Source organism: Triturus cristatus, chromosome 7, assembly GCF_964204655.1.
Source record: "Triturus cristatus chromosome 7, aTriCri1.1, whole genome shotgun sequence".
Classification (NCBI taxonomy): Eukaryota; Metazoa; Chordata; class Amphibia; order Caudata; family Salamandridae; genus Triturus; species Triturus cristatus.
The window spans coordinates 1,859,632,650-1,859,655,810 of record NC_140590.1 but is presented as its reverse complement, the minus strand read 5'-3'; the positions used below and the strand labels follow the sequence as shown (position 1 = coordinate 1,859,655,810).

Genomic DNA, 23,161 nt, shown 5'->3' with positions numbered 1-23,161 from the left:
CCACATTTCTACCTGCACCGCCTCTAATCCTATAACCATCCTCCCCACTTTGCTGTCTCTTTCTACACGTGGTCTGTCTCAATTTCCTCATTCTCTGACTGCCTTTGTCCCAGTACCTCCTGATGCACACCACCACACATCCCTCTCTTAACCTCTCTCTCATGCTCCTTCTCTCCTACGTCACTCCCCCTCATTATACCATGCCAATGCACCTACTCCTCTACCCCCATCTCAGCCTACATCTCACTTCTTCCACATTATTACGTCCCCAGCCCTCCCTGTGCTCCCTCTCACCACCTTTACGCATCTTCAGGTGCACACTCTTAAGTGTGCACACACCCTTTTCATGCCCTGTACTCCCTTTCCTCGTGTCCCCTCTAGAGCAGCACTCTCTTTTAATGTTCTCTCCTCCACTTTCTTCCTTCCCATCACTTCTCTTTGCCACCCATTTCTTACAATATCCCACCCTTGAGCCCCCTCCCTCACTTTCTTTTCTTCCCTTATTACGCTACCACATTTCATTCTTTCACCTCTTCCCTGTGCGCCACACGGCCTTCCTCTTCTCCTCTCCACTATTCCCTCGGAAGCCTTTTCTCTCCCTTTTCCTATGCTCGCTCCCCCACCCTTCTCCCGCCCTCCACGCCCTTCACTTCTCCAGCCTCCGTCTCATCCTCTCATCCGTATCTCATTGTTTTCGTCTCCACCGCCATCGTCTCATCTGTATCTCGTTATCTTCTCTACTCTCGCCTCATTGTCCTAATTTTCTCTCCCTCTGCTTATCCGTCCTATTCTCCCTCACCCCTCTTTCTCATCTTCCGATGTTCTTTTCTCGCCTTGCAGCGTCCTTCTACCCCTTTACCTGCGTAAAACACTTCTCTTCTCCACACCTCTTTTATTCTCTCCCTGCTCGCTTCTAGCACGTTTTCCGTCCCCACCGCCACATATTCATCTACTCTCCCCCCTCTCCATCCTCCCTTCTCAACTCTTTCTGGCCTCACTACGACCTCGCACCTTTTTTCCTTCAGGACAGTCTGGATGCTTCACAGCTCATCTGGCCTCGCTAACCCCCCCCAACCTCTTCATCTCTTTCTTGCCCCCTCTCCAGCCTCCCTCTCCTCTGGCCTCACTTCCCTCCCTGCCCTCCACATCTCTTTCTTGCCTCTCTCCAGCCTCCCTCCCCTCTGGCCTCGCCCCCCCTCACCATCTCTTTCTTGCCCCTCTCCTCTCCAGTCTCCCTCCCCTCTGGCCTCGCTGCCCCCCCACCCCACTCATCTCTTTCTTCCCCCTCTCCAGCCTCCCTCTCCTCTGGCCTTGCAACCCCTCCACCCTCCTCATCTCTTTCTTGCCCCCTCTCCAGCCTCCCTCTCCTCTGGCCTCGCTTCCCTCCACATCTCTTTCTTGCCTCCCTCCTCTCCAGTCTCCCTCTCCTCTGGCCTTGCTACCCCCACCACCCTCCTCATCTCTTTCTTCCCCCTCTCCAGCCTCCCTCTCCGCTGGCCTCGCTGCCCCCCCCACCCTCCTCATCTCTTTCTTGCCCCTTCTCCAGCCTCCCTCTCCTCTTGCCCCACTTCCCCCCGCCTTCCTTATCTTTTTCTTGCCCCTCTCTTCTCCAGCCTCCCTCTCCTCTAGTCTCATTCCACTCCCATCTCTATTTAGTTTCTTTCTTCCACCTACATCCTCACCCTTATCTCAGCCACTCCCCCTCTTCTCTCCACCTTCCATCCTTTTCTCCTGGTCCTTCTCTCCCACTCTTTATTCTCTCACCTCCCCATCTCTTTCCTGCCCCCTCCCCATGCTTCTCCACCTACTTATCCTCTTGCGGCAACTTGTACTGACACTGCCCCCACAGGTTGCATTCACCACGTACATGCACAGTGTCTACTTGTTTATAATTATTTTTAGCCATACTGCACAGCAGCTGCTCTCCTTTACGCATGCCTAAAAATCATTGCCGATAGCTCTCATAGGCACGATCCATTGGGTTTGACAAGGGAATGCTTGTTTTCCAGAGCGCTAATGTTTCTCAGGAGGAATCATAAGTAGCTTTTCCAGTATAGTGTGTTAATTTTTTTTTAAATCCCTTTGCATCATGTGAATTTTTGTCCTAATTTAAAAATACAGGACTACAGATCAGAGAGTTCCAATGATGAAACCGGGACTGCATGAGCGCCTCAGCATGGACGTTGGATCCACCAGAGCTCTGTTTTCCAAGAGTAAATATGTCTTACTCTTAAAAATTCATGAGTAGGGCAAACCGAAGATCAGAGAAAGACACAACTGCACACAAAAAAACAATTGAAAAAGCAAATGGCTTCGCCAGTGTTTGTTTCTTTGCATTCTGGCACGCATAATTCTGATATCCCATCACTCATTTAGAATGGCAAACATAAGAATTCAAACTAGAATCCTGGACTAGCCAAGCTATGAATGCATGGAATATGGAAGGTCTTGAAAAATACTTCGCACAAAGAAAACAAACAAACTGTTCTGACTGCTAAAGAATAACTTTGTAAAATTATATTCAGGGCCACTGGAATCATGCGATTGTACAGTCTCGGCGATTTACGCATAATTATAGATGTGCCGCATTTGCCACACAATTGATAATCTGCCACATAATCTCCATATTTTAACAAAAAAAAATGTTTTGTCTAACTTAAATGGATAAAAAGTTGCTAAAAATGCAGTGACGTGTTGCAGTGCATTGGAACACCCTTTGCAAAGCTGGACTGGTCACCTTTTTGTTGCTTATTGCTATATCTGGGTGTTGAACTGGTACTAATGAAGTTGAACCAATGCCCATACAGTGTTACCAAGTTTAACAGGCATTGACATAGCCAATAGGTATCGCCTTTGGGAACTTATAAGTGTTTAGCCATGTAACAGTTAATGTTGTTGCACAAAGGATATTGCGCTGCATAACTAAATACTTATAATGTCCCAAAAGCGAGACCTATTGGCTATGCCAATGCTTGTTGATTATTGCACTGTGATAATTAAGCATTATGTCCATTGCAGTTTCTTTCTGATTATATAACTTATAAAAATGTTAAATGCAGCTTGAACATGGTTAACATATCACAATTTTGACAGCTATAGCAACATCTCATGAAAGATACCCGGAGAAAAATAGTATGCAGATGTATATTAGCTTAGCCAATGATACATCTCTGCATCCATAGGTCCACGCACAACAACATCCAGACAGAATATCCAGATACTTTAGTTTTGTTTGTGTCTCAACTCGGTCATGCTTCGTGTTTGTATTTCAATTATGTGGAAGTAGAATTCTTTATGATGTGACTGTATCTTGTTACTATTGAACTGTAATGGTGCTGTCCAATCCCAAACCATATTGCCGGTTTGGATCTTGTTGTTCAAATGATTGGGCAGCTACTTTGTGAATAGTAGTTCTTCAATCTGCTTTGAAACTGCCCATGAACCTGTCTATATTACGCAAGGAGAGTAATGGTGCCACTCATTAACTGTTAATTTCTTCAGGGGGCAAATGTATTAAGAACTGGTCACAAATATTTGGTGCAATTTGCGATCACTATTTTTGCAACCAGTGTGGTAATATAAAAATCGACCTATGTACTAATAGGACAGTTCAGAAACTACTGATTCCTAGTGGGTCCCAATTGGACCTACCTAGGTTGCAAATTGCGACCCCTTAGAAATCGCAGCCATCACAGGGATGGTGGCCTGCTGAGGCCAGCAGCCCACCTCGTCTGTTTGCTTTTAAATATAGTTTAAAAAAAAAAAGAAATGAACCAATTTCCATGAAAGAAAACTGGTTGCATTTGGAAGGGGAAAAAAGTGTACATTTGTATATGTGTTTAAGTATGGGACCACTGCTTAACCTTCAAAAAATGTTTTTGTCAACATTGTTATTGTTTTTTTTTATGTTATTGGGTTTTTATAACGGGCGCAGCTACTCCTAGGAGTGTCCCGGCGCAAGCCTGCGAGGTACCGAATAAGAGAAGAATTAGAACAGAAAGGTTTTAAGCTGTTTCTTGAATTGCCCCAGCTCTTGGATGCCACGCAAAGAGAAAGGCAAAGAATTCCAAGCAGGGGCCATGCCCCCCATTCTTTGGAGGCCCATTCAGAAAGGGGTCCATTTGTGACACCTTCCCGTCCACTTAGGACCCCTTCCCGTTTATGAATGGTTTACCACCTCCTGTGAGGAGGTGATAAAAGAATAATATTTTGCAACCAGCATTTGGTCGCAGATTAATACATACCAATCCTATTCAGTAAATAGACAAGACTTGCTAAACAAGCCCTTTCCAAATGCCAAACGTTTTTTGCCTGCAAACCTAAATTGTAATTCGGTAATGTTACTGAATTGCAATTTAGGTTTGAATTTAAGACAAATGCCTTTTTGCAATCGTAAATGGCACGATTCTGAGTATTGGACCCTTTGCGGTTTCAAAAAGGCTTTGTTCAACAGGCCCAAGTTATTTTCCTTCACAGACTTTCAGAGCGCCTCTGCCCCAGTGCACCTGTCAGGAAAGAGACTCTTAACTAAATCCCAGCATGTGCACACAGTGTCTTTATAGTGCACAAGATCGGATCTTTAATGTTATTTGTGTTTTGTTGTACATGCAGAAAACTAACGGAGAAAATATTTTATTCCAACAGGTATTCAAGCTTCAGCAGAACCTGATACAGTGACGCCTGTGATAAATCACCTGAAGAATGACACTGCTAAAAATGTAATAAAAAACATGTGAATGTGCACCAGACACCACACTGGAAGCCACATGTGGTCGGAAACTAATCAGGAACTGAGGGATGAGAAGTTAACACAATGTGAACTTGGTTTGGGTCGCCCATCACATCAGAGAACCACCTCCCAGAGGCAAGACAAATCTTATGAATTCTGGACTCTTTGAGTCTATATACCTTTCCTTCTATTACATATTCAACTTTATACTGAAAAAACACGGTGTGGGTTTGTTAATTGGTAAAATATCTCAACCAGCAGATAGTTTTTCCTAAGCATGAAAGAAGCATTTGAGTGTGAAATTGTCAGTACGCTTAATGCAGGAGCCCTCCTAAGCCATAGTCAGTGGAGCTCAGTAGCGACCGACAACTATCCACAGTTGGCAGAACTAAATATCCACATCCAAGTGAAGATACGCTACACAGCAGATAGAACTTAGAGGTCCAAATAAGACCAAGCTTACTATATGCTGCTGAACAAACATTCTTGCCTCTGGTTTCAGAGCCTAGTATCCACAGGAGAGAGCGGTTGCTCACTATCATACGGTGCCAGAGCTCACTATTCTCTGCTGACAGAGCTTACCATCAATAGGCGACAGAGCTTAATGCCCACGTTGTACATAGCTTACTACACACAAGAGATGCCTCTGAGTGTGAAAGTACATCAGTGTTCTGAATGTAGCAAAAGGTTCAGGTTTAAGCACCAACTAATCATCCATGAGAGAATACATACAGGTAACAAGCCCTTCCAATGCTCTGAATGTGGGAAAACGTTCAGGTTAAAGCACCAACGTATTGTCCATGAGAGAATACATACAGGTGACAAGCCCTTCCAGTGCTCTGAATGTGGGAAAATGTTCAGGGTAAAGTACCAATGTATTGTCCATGAGAGAATACATACCGGTAGCAAGCCCTTCCAGTGCTCTGAATGCAGCAAAAGTTTCAGGTTAAAACACCAACTTATTGTTCACAAAAGAATACATGCAAGTAACAAGCCCTTCCAGTGCTCGGAATGTGGGAAAAAGTTCAATTACAAAACTCACCTCATCTACCATGAGAGAACACATTCAGGTTATAAGCCATACCAGTGCTCTGAATGTGGGAAAAGATTCTGTCAGCGGGGGCAGCTTTCTGTCCATGAGAGAACACACACAGGTGAAAAACCCTACTCGTGCTCCGAATGCAGCATTAGTTTCAGTGCAAAAGACAGTCTGACTAATCATGAGAAAACACATACGGGAGAAAAACCTCATCAGTGCATTGAGTGTGGGAAAAGATTCTGTCAGAGGGGAGCTCTTACTATTCATATAAGAAGACACACAGGAGAGAAGCCATATCAGTGCACAGAGTGCGAGAAAAGGTTTCACGCAAAGGTCTGTCTTATTAGACATGAGAGAATCCATACTGGAGAGAAACCTTTTTATTGCACTGAATGTGACGAACGGTTTTATGATAAAACTGACTTGAGGAGACATGAAAGAAAACACACAGGTGAAAAACCATATCTGGCCAATAAACATGGGACAAACAATACTGTCCACAAAATAACACCTGTGGGTGAGAAGCTATATAATTGCAGTGAGTGTGGGAAAGGATTTGGGTGTAAGTCGAATCTCAGTGTCCATTTAAGAGTGCATACGGGTGAGAAACCTTATCAGTGCTCTAAATGTAGGAAAAGCTTTAATAAAAAAGGAAATCTTACTGTCCATGAGAGAGTGCACTCTGGGGAGAAGCCTCATCAGTGCTCAGAATGTAGCAAAAGATTTAGTTCTAGTGTTAAACTCAGCATCCATGGGAGAATTCATACAGGCGAAAAACCCTTCCGATGCAATGAATGTGGTAAAAGTTACAGTCAACAGGGGGATCTACTTAGGCACAAAACTATACATACAGGAAGAGAAAAAATCCATCCCTGTACAAAATGCGGGAAAAGCTTTTTTGACAAACGCTATCTTATTCAACATGTAAAAACACACACAGATGAGAAACCATGCCAGTGCAGTGAATGTGGAAAAAGATTCCGTGATCATGTTTCTCTAACCCAACATGAGCGAACGCATACGGGTGAGAAACCTTATCAGTGTGCTGAATGTGGAAAAAGCTTTGGTATAGTAGGAAATCTTAATGTCCACATGCGTTGCCATAATGGACAAAAGCCTTATCAATGCACTGAATGTGGCAAATGTTTCCGGCGTACGCACCATCTTACTAGTCATGAAAGAACACATACAGGGGAAAAGCCTTATCAATGCACTGAGTGTGACAAAAGCTTTAGCCGTAAATTCATTCTTACTCTGCATGAAAGAACACACACTGGTGAAAAACCTTACAGATGCACTGTATGTGAAAAATGCTTTAGTAATCGGGGAGATCTTAGGAAACATGAGGGAATACATTCTGTAGATAAACGTTACAAGTGTACGGTATGTGGAAAAGGGTTTAGTCAGAAAAGATGTCTTACTTCCCATGAAAGACAACATATGGAAAGCATACCAAAGATATGCAGTACAATGAGCTAGAATAGCGGTTCTTAACCTCTTGACGTCTGTGGGCCTCCACTGAATTTTTACTGGAATCCAGGACTGTCACTGAGTCATTACTGGAAGCCAAGACCCACCAGTCTAAGCAATTTATATAATTTGCCCCTCAAAATATTTCACACAAAAAACAACTATATACTAAACAAATGCTAAAATAGTTAAATATGTAGTTTATTTCACAATCTTATTTAAAAAGGAATTTCAGATTTTCAAATTTGCTTCTTTATTTGTATATACTTTATTAATTTCAATGTTCTCATTTTAAAGTTATTTAAATTCGCAAAATAATTGTGAACCACATCAGTAGGCCTTGCAGACGCCCAGGGGTCCTCAAACCACAGGTTAAGAACCAGTTTATTATGAAAAACTGAACGTTGAATTATTCTTATATTCCTTATATTGGAGAGCATTATCCTCAAGAAATTAGTTTGTGTTGCTACATATTTGTATGGAAACTGTTGCATAACTCTAAGGCAATAACCCATTAGTAAGAATTGTATGTCAGGATCGGCGACTCGGATTATGTTTAACTTTCTTCCTTTATTTTATCTCAGCAGCCATTAAACCATCATAACCTTAAAATGCAGGAAAACAGTTCCCATGAGTCCAAGTACAGAACTTTACAATTCACCAATCCATCAGCCGGCCATCACACAAGATCATCCCCAAGGAACAGCACTTCTCTTTCTCTGCTGCTCAGCAGCCAGATGAGTGCTCTTCCTTGTTGATGTTCTTATGTGTGACTAATGTGCACTTGTTGGCATGTTATTACTGCTGTGGTTTTGTTCCATAATTTAGCATTTGTATACTGACCCACTAGCAGACTCGTCGAGATTGCCTCACATGTCAAGTCCTTCACCACAGGTGCCCTCTGCGAGCGAGACTCAGCAGATACTCGCAGCTGCCCGTAGGCTCCTCTGGGCTACAACTCGGACCCGCCATGCAACTGGAGTCCAGCTAATAATCCTTGCTGGTGGCCCGTTTCAATGGCGAGCTCGCAGAGCGTGGTTACACATCAGCACCACTAGTCGGCACCAACATCAAGGAGACACTCGTTCTCTTGTCATGCTTATCTCCATATTCAATCACAGTGTGTAAGCATACGGTGCACATGTCTCCTCGGCGTTCTTGGTTGAAAGTAAGTTAGTACTCTCTCTTTAAGTTACCAGTATCGGCTGCAACCGAGTAGAGGCGGGGGAGAGACAGAGGGGGGGATAAAAAAAGAAATAAAAGCACTTACCTGAATACCGCCGGCTGCCGCCTCTCCTTCATCCTCTTCTCCGCAGCAGGAAGCATACAGCCTCCCAGAATTCCCTAGCTAATCACGACGTTGCTTTACAGCAGAGTTGTGATTGGTCTGAGCATAGTGGTTCACTCAGAGAGGGACTGGGAGGCTGTGCATGTTCTCCACCCAGGCGATACAATACAGCTGGTGGGGAACATGCAAAGTGCGCATGATGTTTGGCCGGCTTAAGACGGCCGGCCATACCGCCATCCACCAGTCCTCCTCCCTCGACGTCAGGGAGCCTGTCCTGGCCCCGCCCTAACCTGACTTCAACTGCAAGCTCAATACAAAAAATAAAATGATAATAACGGAATGGTATTTTGCCTTTGTGGAGGAGCTGCTGCTGTGAGTTGCCACATGAATTGCCAAATTCATTAAGGACAGAGTCAATAGAGAGGCGTTGCTCCTTGCTGATTAAAATGGACCCCAGACTGGGGGAACTAGCTATTTTGGGGGCAGTGGGGTAAGGCAGCCTCTTTGGAGAGCCTTTTGTAAAAGAGATTTGTAAATGTGTTACTACCTATTCCTCATTGTACGAGGCCCAGCAACCCATGAAAAAAGGTTTTGTTAAACAGGTTTGTGGTGGGGCTGGTAGAGGCAGGGAGTGCTCTTCTGGCTTCCCCTATTCCCCAGCCTCCCAAATGTTCCAGTAATCCGGCAATACCAGTTTCAAGACCAGAAGCGTTTTGGAGGCTTCTTCTGAACTAGAGGCAGATGCGGGGGCCTAGGAACACTCTGTGGTGCCGCCAGTGCCCCCGGCGGAACTTCAGGTGAGGGATACCCATTCTTCCCAACAAAAGTGGGAGGGTGCCTGGGGATATTTCTTCCCAAATGAAGGAAAATGACAATGGATGCCTGAGTGTTACATGCAGGAGAAAGGTACCCCCTGCTTACTTTCAGGTCTAAGAGGAGGGGGAAATAACACAAAAGTGAAAGAAAAATTTCTATACTGACCTATCTAATTACAACATTGGCCAAAGGCTCATATGTATGACATGTCCCCATATACAAAATCATTATCACATGTTTATTTGCTACATTATTTTATTGTTTATCAAAAATATCTTTTTTTTTGTGTATATTTTTGTTCTCTTTTTTGTGCTCATAAAGTCATCAAGTCATCATATAAAAACATAAATATATTACAAATTCATATAAATTATGCACATTTGAAGCACATATCACAAAATCATAAATAACCCCTCAAACAACCATCATACCTGCATTCTCACCTATCAACCTGTTCAACCATACTGTCGTACATACATACAAAACAAAAGTGACAAAAGAATACAAAGCATAAATGGGATCCTGTATGGGTTTGACTTCTACAAAGTCACTTGATAATTTAATTATCCATCTCATCAACTCTTCTTTTATCTGTGTCTCTGGTAGAATTCCCAAACACTATCAGGTTTCCAGATGGAGTTTTACAAAATTACAGTACACAGACCGAGGCCCCTGAGTTTGTCAGAAGGAGACAGGTACTTACTCTTTTGAGAGGTCGATTCCCTGCTACACAAAGGAGCCGTTGTTCCTTCAACTTTACACCCTTGGGTTTCTCACCAATCTTTTCTAGGTCAAAAAGAAAGACAAGGGCCTTTAGTGATAAATTTGAGAGCGTTTGAGTACGTAGTTAACTACCACTTCAACATTGATAACTTCCATCTCCTGCGGGATATACTACTTCCTAGCGGTTGGATGGCAAGAATTGACCTCAAAGAAGCCTATTTTAAAATCACAATTTTTCTGCCGCATCGCAAGTTCCTGCACTTAAAGTGAGCAGACCAACTGTATGAATTCTTAGCACTCCCTTACGGCCTCTCTTCCGCCTCTTGGGGCTTCACCAAGGTCTTGAAACTGGTGAGCCGATTATAAGGTCCAGGGGAGTGAGCCTGATAATCTACATGGATCTCATTCTCCTGTTACACTGGACCTCCTCCCCCCATGAGGAACTTTTGCAGATGGCACACACACTGCTACTGGACCTTGGGTTCATTATCAATTAACAGAAATCTCAGTTCACCTTCTCACAATCAATATGCTTTCTAGGTTTTCTCATAGACTGTTGATCCGATACTCAAACATACCCACAAAAAGATGACTTTCATCAGAAAGGAGCTGCAACGCACTCTGAACAAAGAGTACTTATCTCTCAGACATCTGGCCAGGACAGTAGGGCTTCTAGCGACTTCTATTCAGGCAATATTTCCCGGTCCTTTACATTACCGAGCCCTCCAACTTTTAAAAGCTCATTTACGAAAAGGTTTCTCTTATGCCTCAAGGGACCAGTTATCGAAAGATGCCAGGTCAAAACTGCAGTGGTGGATGGACCACATTGTGGTGTGGAATGGGAGCATCATCTTAGGCTCCGCTCTGGACATGGTGATCGAATCTGATGCATGCTAGTCTAGCAGGGTGGCCTGTTGCATGGTAATCACGACCAGAGGCCCCTGTTCAGAGTATAAACGTGTGTTGCACATCAGCTGCTTAGAACTGCATGCAGGAGGCTTTGCGATGCGGTCACGCACAAGAGACTGTGTCCTGTTCCAACCTCCTATAGATGGATAATTTATCAACTGTGCAATACTTCAGCCATCTCAACTGCACAAGGTCCAAAGTTCTGGTGAATCTTGATAGGGACTAATGGCTCTTCTGCCTGGACCACAGGATCTCAGTTACTACAGAAACTAAACTTGAAGGATTACAGTGCTTGAAAACTGGACCTAGCCATATTCCAGATGTCAAGAGCAAGCGGGACCCCTGTTAAGTGGGCCTCTTTATTTCGCATCTCAGTCACCAACTTCCCCTATTCCTCAGATGGAGTCTGGACTGTCTGGCATTAGCAGTGGATATTTTCTTGCAGGTTTGGAGTCAGTTCAAAGTATATCATTTCCCCCCCTTCTCTATGATAACCAGGTTGACAGCGAAGGGCAGGAGACATTTGGCATCATTAGTTCTAGTATCACTGGGGTTTGGAGATCTCAAGTGTGGCTTCCAGTTCCTCTGGAAAGTTCTATAAATTCTTTGATCCTACTTCCCCAGAATCCTAACATTCTGATGGATGTGAAGGGCAACATACACCCACTAGTGGTAAACCTCTCGCTCAAACTGATGACTTGGTGATTACAGGAGATGTTTGGGACATCCCGGGCCCTATCGGAACCGGCTTTGATCTCATCAAAAAGGCGCAGGCTTGGATTCATGGGAACTGCAGTTATGAGTTTTAAGGTTATGATGGTTTAATGGCTGCTGAGCTCAAGAAAGGTTAGCATAATCCTTGCTTCTGTGTCCTTAATAGAATTGAAACTTTCCTTCACAAAAGCTAGGAAAGTTTACATTGTATGTGACAATTATTTTCCTTACATTACTGGTGGAAATTAGGAGGTGATTAATAGTGTCAACATTCTTGGGGAAAACATTCCAAATTTCACCATTTCTGGACCATGTGATAGGCAGCTGAAGCCAATGACTCCAAAAGCCCATTGCAGCCACTTTGTGCCTCTTACACCGGCAACCGTGCATGAAGGTGTCTGGAAGGAGCGAAAAAGGATGCCTAGTTATGGCATCCTCTCCACTAATAGCTTCAAACTTATGTGATTAGCCATAATCTGTTCTCTTTTGAGGCTATAATTATTTATTGACAAAATAAGTAACAAAAAGAGTTTATTTGTCATAATTACAACAAAACAAGCTTTTACGTAATAGAATAGTAGAACTCACAACAAAGTACATAAATAATAGTATAAGACCTAAAAGATATTTTAATGAGGAAGGCAACATTTGAATGTCTTAATTAATCCATTAACCAAGTTCATCCCTGTAAGTATGAACAATGTGGACCAATACATTGTGATACTCCGGGAGTGTGGTACCACATTGTAAATATATGACATGGATGTCGTTCTTTAGATCAGTTTGGTAAATGTTTGACCTGATCAAGCAAAGGGCCTGATTTAGATCTTGGCGGACGGGTTACTTCGTCACAACGGTGACAGATATCCCGTCCACCAAAATATAAATCCCATAAGATTCCCGCCAAGATTTAAATCCGGCCCTATGTCTTGGTAATAAAGGGCATCTGATTTGGATCTCTTCCACCTTTAACCTTCTGTTCTCTTGCAGGGTTTGAGATGTCACTGATATGTCTTGTTCATTTTGTTTCACAGTGTTCAGTGACCTCTGTAATGAGCTCTGGTGCTTTGTGGCAGTTTTCATGTAATGGTTCTTTAATCACACTTACAAAACATGCTATCTTGTCTTATCTCTTTTCAAGGCAGATTCCGTGTGTTATCTCTTGTCATTTAGCTTTTCTTACCAGGTCTAGAGGCCTCTGTACAGTTTACGACACCCCTGTCTGTATGTAAAGTGACCATAAAGCTCCCGCTGCATTGCTGACAGACTCGCACATGATATAGCAAAAGGAACACACTGTGTGTGCTTTTCCATTTCTTTAGCATCTTTATTTGTTTTCTGTGAGATATGTTACTGCTTTTAGTCTCTGTAGAGATGTCAGGTTGCTGACCATGGTACTGCTGTATATTACGACTGTTGTCACCTTAATAATTACTATAATTCTGATGCATAAGTTGTATGCACAGATAATGTATAATAAACCACTGGCTGTTGTAAAATATAAAATATGAATAACTGTGTGTGTCTGCTATTTATAGGGATCAGGAGAGGTGTGTGTGTGTGTACATATAAGGCAAAGTGATGTAATGGTGAGGCCTGGTGCTCATATGAAAAATAATGCTTGAAAAACAAAAATAACACTCTGAAATTCGCCAGTTCTACTTCACTGGCCTAACTATATATTGAGTCCCCACAATGCACTGCTTATGATCTCACCTATTACAACACTCATTATCTGTTAAATGCCATCGCTGGTGCAAACACAAAGAGATGATGGACGGAGCGCTTAAACTTTTCAGACATTCGACCCCAGTCACAGATCTGGTTTGAATCCATCATCGTTTTTAAGCTCACTTCGCCACCCCAGTTCAGACCCAGCCATATGCAAATCACTTGACCCTGTTCCTGAGAACAGTCCAGCCCGAACTGCCAAGCCAGGTCAGGTCTTCCCTGGACCGGGACCAAGCATCTTGGGACGTGTTTCGGGGTAACACCCTATTGTAAAAAGTCACGAAAGCTCAGCAGCAGAATGAGTTTAATGCATAAACATACCACCATCAACTCTTCAGTGAGGGCAACTGTCAACCACATGGAAGGTTCGTTCAGTGTCCTTCAATACAGGAAGATTCCATAGGGTGGGAAGGGGGGGAATAGTGACAGGGAGAATAACAGGAGGAAGGAAACTGCATGCAGGTGAATTACAACACATCTTCTTATCAACAATACAAAAGTTAATAGACAACAATCAAAAACTATCAACAACAATATTCTAAGATACTTTGAGAGGGATACTGTACACCCCTAGCCTAAAAGGCGAAAAAAAAATATATATCATATAAGACGAAATAAGTAACAAAAAAATTACATGGTATATACATAGAATGTGGAAGGAAGGAATACATTTTGAAGTCTTTGTGCCATACAGGTATAATTCTTATTCTTTTGATTTTGTGTTTCTTGGCTATTGTACTCTGTTATCTTTTTTAGGCATGAGTGGGATTGAGATGGGGCAGTGCATCATATTCTTGAATTTGGTGACTTTGTCCATACCCAAAGTCCGACCGTTTTCGAATGTGACTACATTTTTCCTTCCCACTTTATTTTCATCAGTCTGGAGAAATGACTACCCTTCCATTTTTGTTTTCTGGCAGTCTGATTTTCACCCAATCCCCTTCCTTAAAGGTGTAATTCATAGTACAGTGTTTTCATCATATCTCTCTTTATATTTGTTCTGATGACTATGCATTCTGTCCTTCACATGCTCTCTGGAGACTGAAAATTGTCCTTTTTCTTTTCTAAGAAAATTAGCAGATAGTTTGGTTTCAGGTTGATTACTCTTAAGGGAAGCACAAAGTGATACACCAGTGATAGTGTTGGGGGCTGTACGGTATGCCTATATGGTTTCTTGGAGCGCATTGGCAATGGGAACGTGATTTATTTCTACTCTTTGAATACATTTTTTGATCATGCGGTTCATTTGTTCTATCATGCCATTTGATCTGGGGCAATAGAGGGCTGTTTTCTTGTGTTGTATGGCTAGCTTCTTTAAGAAATCTTGCATTTGGTGTGAGGTGAATTGGACACCATTATCTGTGATCATAACATCTGGGGTCCCTTCTTAAAAAAAATCTTTCAAAAATGTTACACACTTAGTTACAACCCAATGTGTATGGTATTCCATAAATACCAATATGAAATGATCTTTGAGTGGTTTCCAGTTAAAGGAACCAATGAAATCTAGGGCTAACTGAGACCACGGTTTGTTGGGGACTTCCACAGGAGAGAGTGGGGGTTTGTCATATATGGCACAGTTGCTGCATTTTTTCACTAGTTTGTCTACCATAGAATCCATTTGGGGCCACCAATAATCAATTCTAATTTGGTTCTTTGTAAGGCTGCCCCCCAAATTTCCTTCATGGGACAATAGTATTATATTCTCTCTCATGGTACAGGGAGGTACAATTTTGTGTCCTCTATAAATACTTTTTTTCTGTATCACTTAATTCCATTCTCACTTCCCAATATTTACAAATGTGGTCAGGTAATTTGTTCTTTTGATTAGGCCATCCTTCATGAATGTAGTGATGCAGTGTGTTTAATTCTTCATCATCTTTCATACTTTGTTCCCACTCTTTATGTCCTACACTAGATAAGGTTATTTCTAGGTCAGTATCTTCTGGAACTTCTTCTACCTCAACGCTTTGATCATCAAGGGGATACCTTGAAAGATAGTCAGCTACACTATTCTTGGGTCCTGGTAGATATTGTATCTTAAAATGGTACCCTTCCAGACCAAGTACCCACCAAGAGATTCTAGGTGTGGTCCTTTCTGAACCCTTAGTGGTGAAAGCTTGAACAAGTGGCTTATGGTCTGATTTTAGTATAAATGCTTGACCGCCCAGTAGCCGGCTAATGCTTCCTTTTCCGCAACAGAATACCTATACTCTGCACATTTGAGGGCCCTAGAAGCAAATGCAATTATGTGTTCAGTACATTTTCCTTCTGTGTAAACATTGCCCCTAACCCTTTGTTGCTGGCGTCTGTGGTTAAATAGGTGGGTTTGATAGGATCAAATCTTCCCAGTAATGAGGTGTTTATTATGGCAGATTTGATTTTGAGAAAGGCAAATTGACAACTCTCATCCCATACAAATGCTGTACTCATAGATTATATAGAGCAAACTGGGGGGTGCGCCCCCTGGGGGGTGTGGATGGGTTTCCAGGGGGGCTCAAATTGCTCTGCAAGTACATGTAGATGAAGATGGCCTGGAAGTGCGGTGATTTTTATTTGCTGCATTTCCAGGCTGTCTTCATTTACTCCAAAGCCCTTGAAGTGAGATCAGTGCCCCGTGGGGCCGGAGGCCACTGAGTGTACTGCTGTGGGCTTGGCTGGGCAGTGTCTGGAGTGTTATCTCCAGCACGCCCGAGTTTTTCACAGGTCTTACAAGATCATTTGCATATTTACATTCCTTTGTAAACTAGTTACCAAGGCTTCATTTTTTTTCTGGCTCCAGCACCCCCTGGACCCCACTCTGCCTATTCCTTACATTTGTATTTTACATTTACTAGTGTGAGAATGCATTTCATAAAAAGGAATATAACGTAGGGTTGCCAAATGAAAAATGTCAGCCATGTTTTGTTTAAAGAGCCTGCAAAGACCTCGTCTTGACACTAAACAGGGCTATAAATAAAAAAGTATGTGTTCATTTGCAATGTGACTTTTCTGTCTTTGTTCCCTTTAATTATCAGCCATGAATCATTCAGGCCGCCCTAGAACACAATTAAAAGTGCTTTCCATTTATATTTCCTTTTCGAAGTGCTCACAGATAAGTGTTGAAAATACGGCTTTGGGTGACTGTTTATTTGTGTACCATCTGCAACATCAAAATAATGAGCTGGCAACTTTAATCATAAGACTTGAAGTTTGTTGCAGGATCAGCACATTATTTATTTCCTCCACTCTCGATCCCTGATTAATACCATAATAGCAATAGTTTAACTTATATCTGAATTCCTACGCCGGCCTCAATAACATGCTGATTTACTTCAAGTGTCTGGGAATGCACCCTGCATTAAGACAACTGACTCCTCATTCTCACCCTTCACTCTCTGGCTCACCCTGCACTCACAGCGATCACTCTGCACTCACAATGCTCTTCACCCTGTACGTCACCCTGCAGTCACACAAGCACACTACTCACCCTGCACTCATGTGACACTTCACTCACCTATCCCCCTCACCGCTCAATCTGCAATCTCACGCAAACAAGCCCATCACTAACCATGCATTCATTCGTCCCACTCTGCACTTACATCAGCACCCAAAATCATATGTTCACCTCACTCACTCCTCTTACCCTGCTCTCACACTTTCGCATCTCTCACTGTGCACTCACATGGGCACTCCTGCCACCCACATAGCACAGAGGTTTAATGTGCCTGCTACAAAGAACGTGTACCATGCAGATCACAGAACTGATTGTGAGTAAACTATATGTAGCTCTATAAAAAAATGAAATGTTTGTCTGAAATGTGCTATAGAGAGATGAGGTGCATTGTTGGTGAGTGGTAGTGAGGGATTTCATGGAGAAGGAGGAAATGGGGGAGGGACGCCCCAAATAAATTGTTGCAACGTGTGCGACCAGTGCTAGGGCCAGCCCTGGCTGGGAGTGTTAAACCCCCCTCGAAGTTTGGGTCTAGTTGCGCCCCTGGTGTGTTGGCAGGACAATCAAAGAGGTTGCTAAAAATAAATAAAAAGCCTAAGTGTTTTGTGTTTTCACAGTCATGCAAATGTGTATAAAATAATGCAATAACAGCTTAGTTGGATAATAAATGCAGGTTAAACTAACTGGTGACAAATGCACTCTTTTAGGTTATGAAACCTCAGTTAATGACTACCATCACTGCGGATGTCTTTGTGTGTTAAAGCTGAGTGACACATAATTGAACCCTAGTTGGTGCAGAGGAACAGTGACTTTTGTATTTATATTCAGGGCCACTGGAATTATGCAAATGTGCGGTTTTGGCATTTTGTGCATAGTTATGGATTTCCCTCATTTCCAACATAATCCATCATCTGCTGCATAATTTGCAGATTAATAAAAACCTTGTTTCTAGCTCAAACGGTTCAAAAGTTACTAAAAATGTAGCAACACGTTACCTCGCAGTGGAAGGCCCTTTCTAAAGGTTGACTGGTCACCTTTCTGTTGCTTATTGCTGCTATATGTGGGTGTTAATGTGGTACTTGTGAGGGGCAATAAAAGCCAGGACAGTGTTAACAAGTGTAACAATTGCAAAATAATGTAGTAATGCTTTCACAAACTATGCAAAATTATGCAGCATAATTCGCCTTTGCATGCTGCAGAATTTAGTCAACCCTGCTGCATAATTTGGCCTTCTGTTGCCGCATAATTCCAGTGGTCCTGTTTGTAGTGCTATGAGGTCCCAGCCTGTGGCAGAAAGCACTGTGAATATGTAAGTCATTATTTTAAAACAGTATTTACATACTCTAAGCTAGGCTGCTGCAAAATGATGCAGCGATTGAGATAAAACAAGTTCTTACAAATATACTTTTTAGTAATAAGTAATCAAACTGTATCTAATGCAGACATTTTTGTAAGTCTCATCTATTCCAGATCTCAGCTGATAACACCTTTACATTACATCTCAAAAAGAATACATCTTTGCCACTGGAATTATTCATCAGAAGAGGACCACATTATGAATAAGGTTTGACTAAATTATGCAGCAAGAAAAGGTTAAGTACACAGCACAATGCGCCACATTTTGTTTGTGAAATCTGAGTCCATGGATTGGCAGGTAGAAGGCCAGCAGGGTTGCATTAAGATGCAGAACCCTAATCCTCTTGTCCCCTGGGGCTTCACAGTAATGGTCTAGGACACAGAGGAAAGGAGGGCGATTCATAGATATTGTCAGAGAGAAGGCCCAGAATAGGGAGCACTGTGTGGGGACTAATTTTTATGTTTACAAATGGCAAGAGACCGCTTCTTCAGAGAGATACCCCAAAGAAGGGGACAATATAAGTGTTTTTATTTATAGGGACTTTCATCAGTGATGCTGGTACCTCTACCAAGTGTGTACGTGACCACTGCTGGTTATCATTAGGGAAGCAGATGCAGCAGGACCGGGGCCCAGGGATTTGAGGGCCCCACTGCATCACAGTTATGACTGTCTACCTTTAAAAAAAGGGGCATCGGAGCTTATTTTCCTTTCAAGCATTTGGACCTAGGTGATGATCCGTCATGGTGGGGAAGAGGTAAAAGATGCAGAGGAGGTAGCCTGCTACTCAGGACTGCAATTATCATTAGTGCAGCAGGTGTAGTTGCATTGCGGTCAAAGAGTGTGAGGGGCTGACAACACCCCAATTGATGGGAGCAGTTTGTTTGGGATAATATCTGTTTTTGTTTGATTCATTTGCTATTTTATGAATCTCATATTTAGTGCGGTTCATAAGCTATGAATAAGGTTTTCCTGAAATCATCTCATAAGCCCCGCTCCCTGCACGCAGCCATGTCCCTCCCGCTCCCCCAATCCTTGCCCATAATGTTTTGGGAGGGAGGCCCGACCGCAAAATGTTTGCCTAGGGGGGTTCAGAGTAAAAAGGTTGAAGACCTCTGCTTTGGAGGCTCAATCTACTTTTCCTCAGAACGAATTGATTTGGTAGACGGTTTCAAAACAACCTGCAGCTTGTTCCAGTCAATGTTCAAGACATTGTGGAAGTTGGGGTGTAGATCCCTGCTGCTGGCACACCACATCCTCCTGATGAAAAAGTAGCAAGGTTAGGGGTATGTGAGCAAATGACAATTGGGTGAGATGTGCCAGACTGACCTCTGCGAGCCCAGTCCAGCCCACAGTCGCAGAGCCCCTTGAGCACTGAGGAACAGGGGAGCGACACCCGAAGATCTCTGCAAAGTAAGATATTTGGCCCATTTTGAGCGAGCCCCGCAGTCGTTCCATACGCGGTGTGCTGGCACAGAGGCAGGGCCTGCAACCGCACTGGGCCTCCCAATCCATTCAGCGAGGTGATGTCAAAAAATGGTGCATGCCACAGCAGACAGCGCTATGCTACTGGTGAGTCCCCTTAGATTTAACGGGAGGTCGGCGCTACACTGTTCAACCTCCCTGGGACTGGCTGACTGAGTGAGCTGTGAGAAGCCTGCCTGCAACGCAGCACCCGATCTACATGGCAGCGCTTGGTGTGTTCATGACCACCTGCGAACTGCTGTGAGCGGCATCAGCGACTCCTACCGTATCCTCTTCTCCCCCTGCATGCCTCTAGTACTGACCTTCCTGGTACTCAGAACTAGCTGGGATTGCCACGCAGCAGCCCGGCTGAGCCTGTGGCTCCTCTCCCTCACAGTGAACCGGACCTGCAGCCTATTGTGCCTGGGCCAGGCTTCTTGTTGCGCACTGCTGCCAGAGGGGACCATCATTTCCCATATTGAAAACCCCAAGGCCGCCACTCTGCAGCTCGGGGGGGCCCTGGGAACGACACTTTGAGCACTGGCCCCTGGGTGGACCTCCATGTCTACTTTGTCTCATTTGGTGCCGTATCAGAACCAGACGGGTGTTGCCAGACAAAAAGTGCCCTCCCCTTTCTACCCTCTCCTGTGCCCTTCTAACTGCCTGTGTTCCCCCCTGCTGTATCGTCCACTGTCATGGCCGCACGTAGATCCTCTGTGGACTTCGCTGAGCACAAAGTACTGTGTACCTTGCAATATACAAGATTGTGGGACTTGGTGAGGGGTTGCGCACCATGGTCCATCCTCCCTGCAGGTGTGCCTGCCCCATTGATTGGCCCATGGTTCGTCTCAAACAAGACAAGTTGCTGCAAGCACATCTGATCCCAGGGATGCTGCTGGGGAAGCTCAACGCTCGCCGGACGTATCGCTGGAGTATACACTATCAGATCATTCATGAAAAATCAAAGAGATCGCACTAGCAGTCTTGGGCATTAAATCCTCTGTGGAGACGAAAAAAGATGCCTTAGGGATTGACACCGGCCTAATGCGTGAAGACCATAAAAAGTTGCAGGACTGGATGTAGGTCTCTGAGTCTACACTGGCTGTGCTCAGACCAGCGGTTGTCAAAGCAGAATCTCGGATGCAGACGCTCCAGGAAGAATTTCGCTGCCTTAAGGAGCGAGTCAAGGAACACGATGGCCGTTTCCACTGCAATAACGTGAGAATCGTGGGGATGCTGGAGCAGGCAGAGGGACCCGAATGTTCTCCAATCAATCAGGATTTATAAACGGCGGCAAATTACCTGTGAGGGTCTCAAGGTGATGTTGTGGAAGAAACAAGGAGAAGCAGTGAAAGATTAGGGAAAATCAGGAGAATGCACTCAGAAAAACAGGGAAAGGAACGAGAAAGCAGTAAAAAAAATGGTGCGAATCTAGGAAAAAGCACTCAGAAAAACAGAGGAGAGGCAGTAGAAAGCAATACAATATGAGGAAAAAGCAGGAGAAAGGACTCAGAAAAAGGTGGGAAAGGAAGGAGAAAGCAGTTAAACAAATGAGGCAAAAGAAGGAAAAAGCACTCAGAAAAACGTGAAAAGGCAGGAGGAAGCAGTAAAATGAGTCAGAAAGCAAGAGAGAGCGATACAGCAGCACAGGAGAGATGGGCCAGGGGCCTGCTCCATGTAGTTGCACTGCGGCCTCCATTAAGTAGGGCCTGTGAGGAGGGAGGAGCGCTGGCCAGCGTTCGGCGGGGCAAGGTGGGAGGCAGGAAAACGGGAGGCAGGCGGGAGCAGCAATTTGAAAAAAATGAAAAAAACAAGGGAAGGGCAGGGGACAGCACTAAAACGAGGCAGAAAGCAGGAGAGAGCACACAGAAAAAACATGGGTAAAAGGCAGGAGGAAGCAGTAAAACAAGGCAGAGAGCAGGAGAAGGCAGTTAGAAGAACAAGGAAAAGGCAGGAGGAGGTACTAAAAGAAAGAAGATATCAGGAGCGAGCGATACAGAGGCACGGGAGAGCTGGGCCAGGGGCCTGTTATGTAGAAGAAGTGTGCTACCTTAAGAAGCTGGTCAAGGGCCACAAGGGCCGTTCCTACCACAATAACTTGAGAATCATGGGGCTGCTGGAGCAGGCCGAGTGCCCAAGTGAAGGGGCCCTGGGCAATAGGCAAATCTATGAACATTTTTCCAGATCACACCACAGATGTTCAGAGGTGCAGGCCCTCGTTCATGGAGGCAAAGCGACATCCCTGCAAACTGGATATAAAATATTGCCTGCAGTTTCCAGCCACCCTAAAGATCATAAATTGAAGGTGGCACGCCCTTTTGTGTAACTCTGGAGGAGGCATGGACTTTGCTCGAGGGTTGGGGTGTTGCTGCAACACCAGCACAGGGTGACAGTGGTGGCTGGAAGGTAAAGAGGTACCAAATGCCCCCATGGTAGGAAGTGGAAGACAGGTCCCATGAAGGAGCAGGTGGCCAGGGAGAGGGTACAAGAGGTATCGGTTCAAATGACACAGTACATTCCCTCCCCCTCTTTCGGTTCAAGCCAAGCGAGTGAGCACGCTCCTATGGACAGCGAACCGTTCCTGGCAGACGTTTTGTTGCAGAGGGAACAGCTCTCACCTCCACGTCAGTGGAAGACTTGCTTTGAACTCCCCATATTGGACTATCGTTAGGTTGGCCACAATATATCCACACTTACTGGGGGTGCTGTAAGTACTGCTATTACGTTAATGGATCGATTGTGTGGCCCCCCCCAACACTAGTGGATGAACCATGGCAGTTGCACCACACTAAGACTCTAAGACCTCCATTGTGTCTTTGGTAACCCCCTTTTCTAAACTGACTGTCCTATAATTATGTGCTTTTGCATTCGAATGCTGCTGGCCAGACGCCTGTTGGTGCTCTGGTCTGGGAGAAGTGTGTAGGAAAATTGACTATGTTTTTCTTTGTTTCCTCCATGTTTGTGTTCTTTTGTGTACAGTGCTGTACCTGGAAATGTTGGTGGCCACGTGGGGTGGAGCATAGGGCGGGGGACGGTACAGTAACAGGGTTAGAATTATGCTGTGTTAACTATGCCAATCACTGACCTTTCGGCTGGGACGCAATATCAGCTTATGACTTGGAATGCTTGGGGCATTGCCACTATGTCCGCTATGCCAAACAGTATTGCATTCATCAATACCTAAGGAGGCAGGGGTACAAGTTGTCTTCCATCAGGAGACCCACCTCTCCTGTATGCTCTGGAAAGAGTGTGCAAAAGATGGCGTGGTATAGTGCTAGGTACAACTTACTCTAGATACGCCAGGAGGGTCTGGATATGGGTTGCTTCGGGGGTGCCGCTTTCGCTGCTGTACACAAAAAATAACCCAAAAGGACGGTATGTGGTACTGGAGGGATTAATGGATGGGCTCACCATCCGACCCCTATCCCTATCCGCTCCTAACCCTAACCAGCTATTCTTTCTAATTCCTTGACCCTTTCATTGCTATCTGA

At 44.2% G+C, this 23,161-nt stretch overlaps 1 protein-coding gene and 1 long non-coding RNA gene across 2 annotated transcripts in view; both read left to right on the top strand.

The window, feature by feature from the left end:
* LOC146813491 (uncharacterized) overlaps positions 1 to 4,777 on the top strand; it is a 41,248-nt gene extending 36,471 nt beyond the window's left edge. Inside the window, exon 3 of the long non-coding RNA XR_014966987.1 lies at positions 4,645 to 4,777. This is a non-coding gene — a long non-coding RNA (uncharacterized LOC146813491). The remainder of the gene's footprint in view (positions 1 to 4,644) is intronic.
* Positions 4,778 to 5,063: 286 nt separating this feature from the next.
* LOC146813490 (uncharacterized) overlaps positions 5,064 to 23,161 on the top strand; it is a 106,689-nt gene continuing 88,591 nt past the window's right edge. Inside the window, 1 exon segment of the mRNA XM_085615435.1 lies at positions 5,064 to 7,244. Coding sequence (XP_085471561.1) covers positions 5,196 to 7,244 — 2,049 coding nt within the window. The 5' untranslated portion in view covers positions 5,064 to 5,195.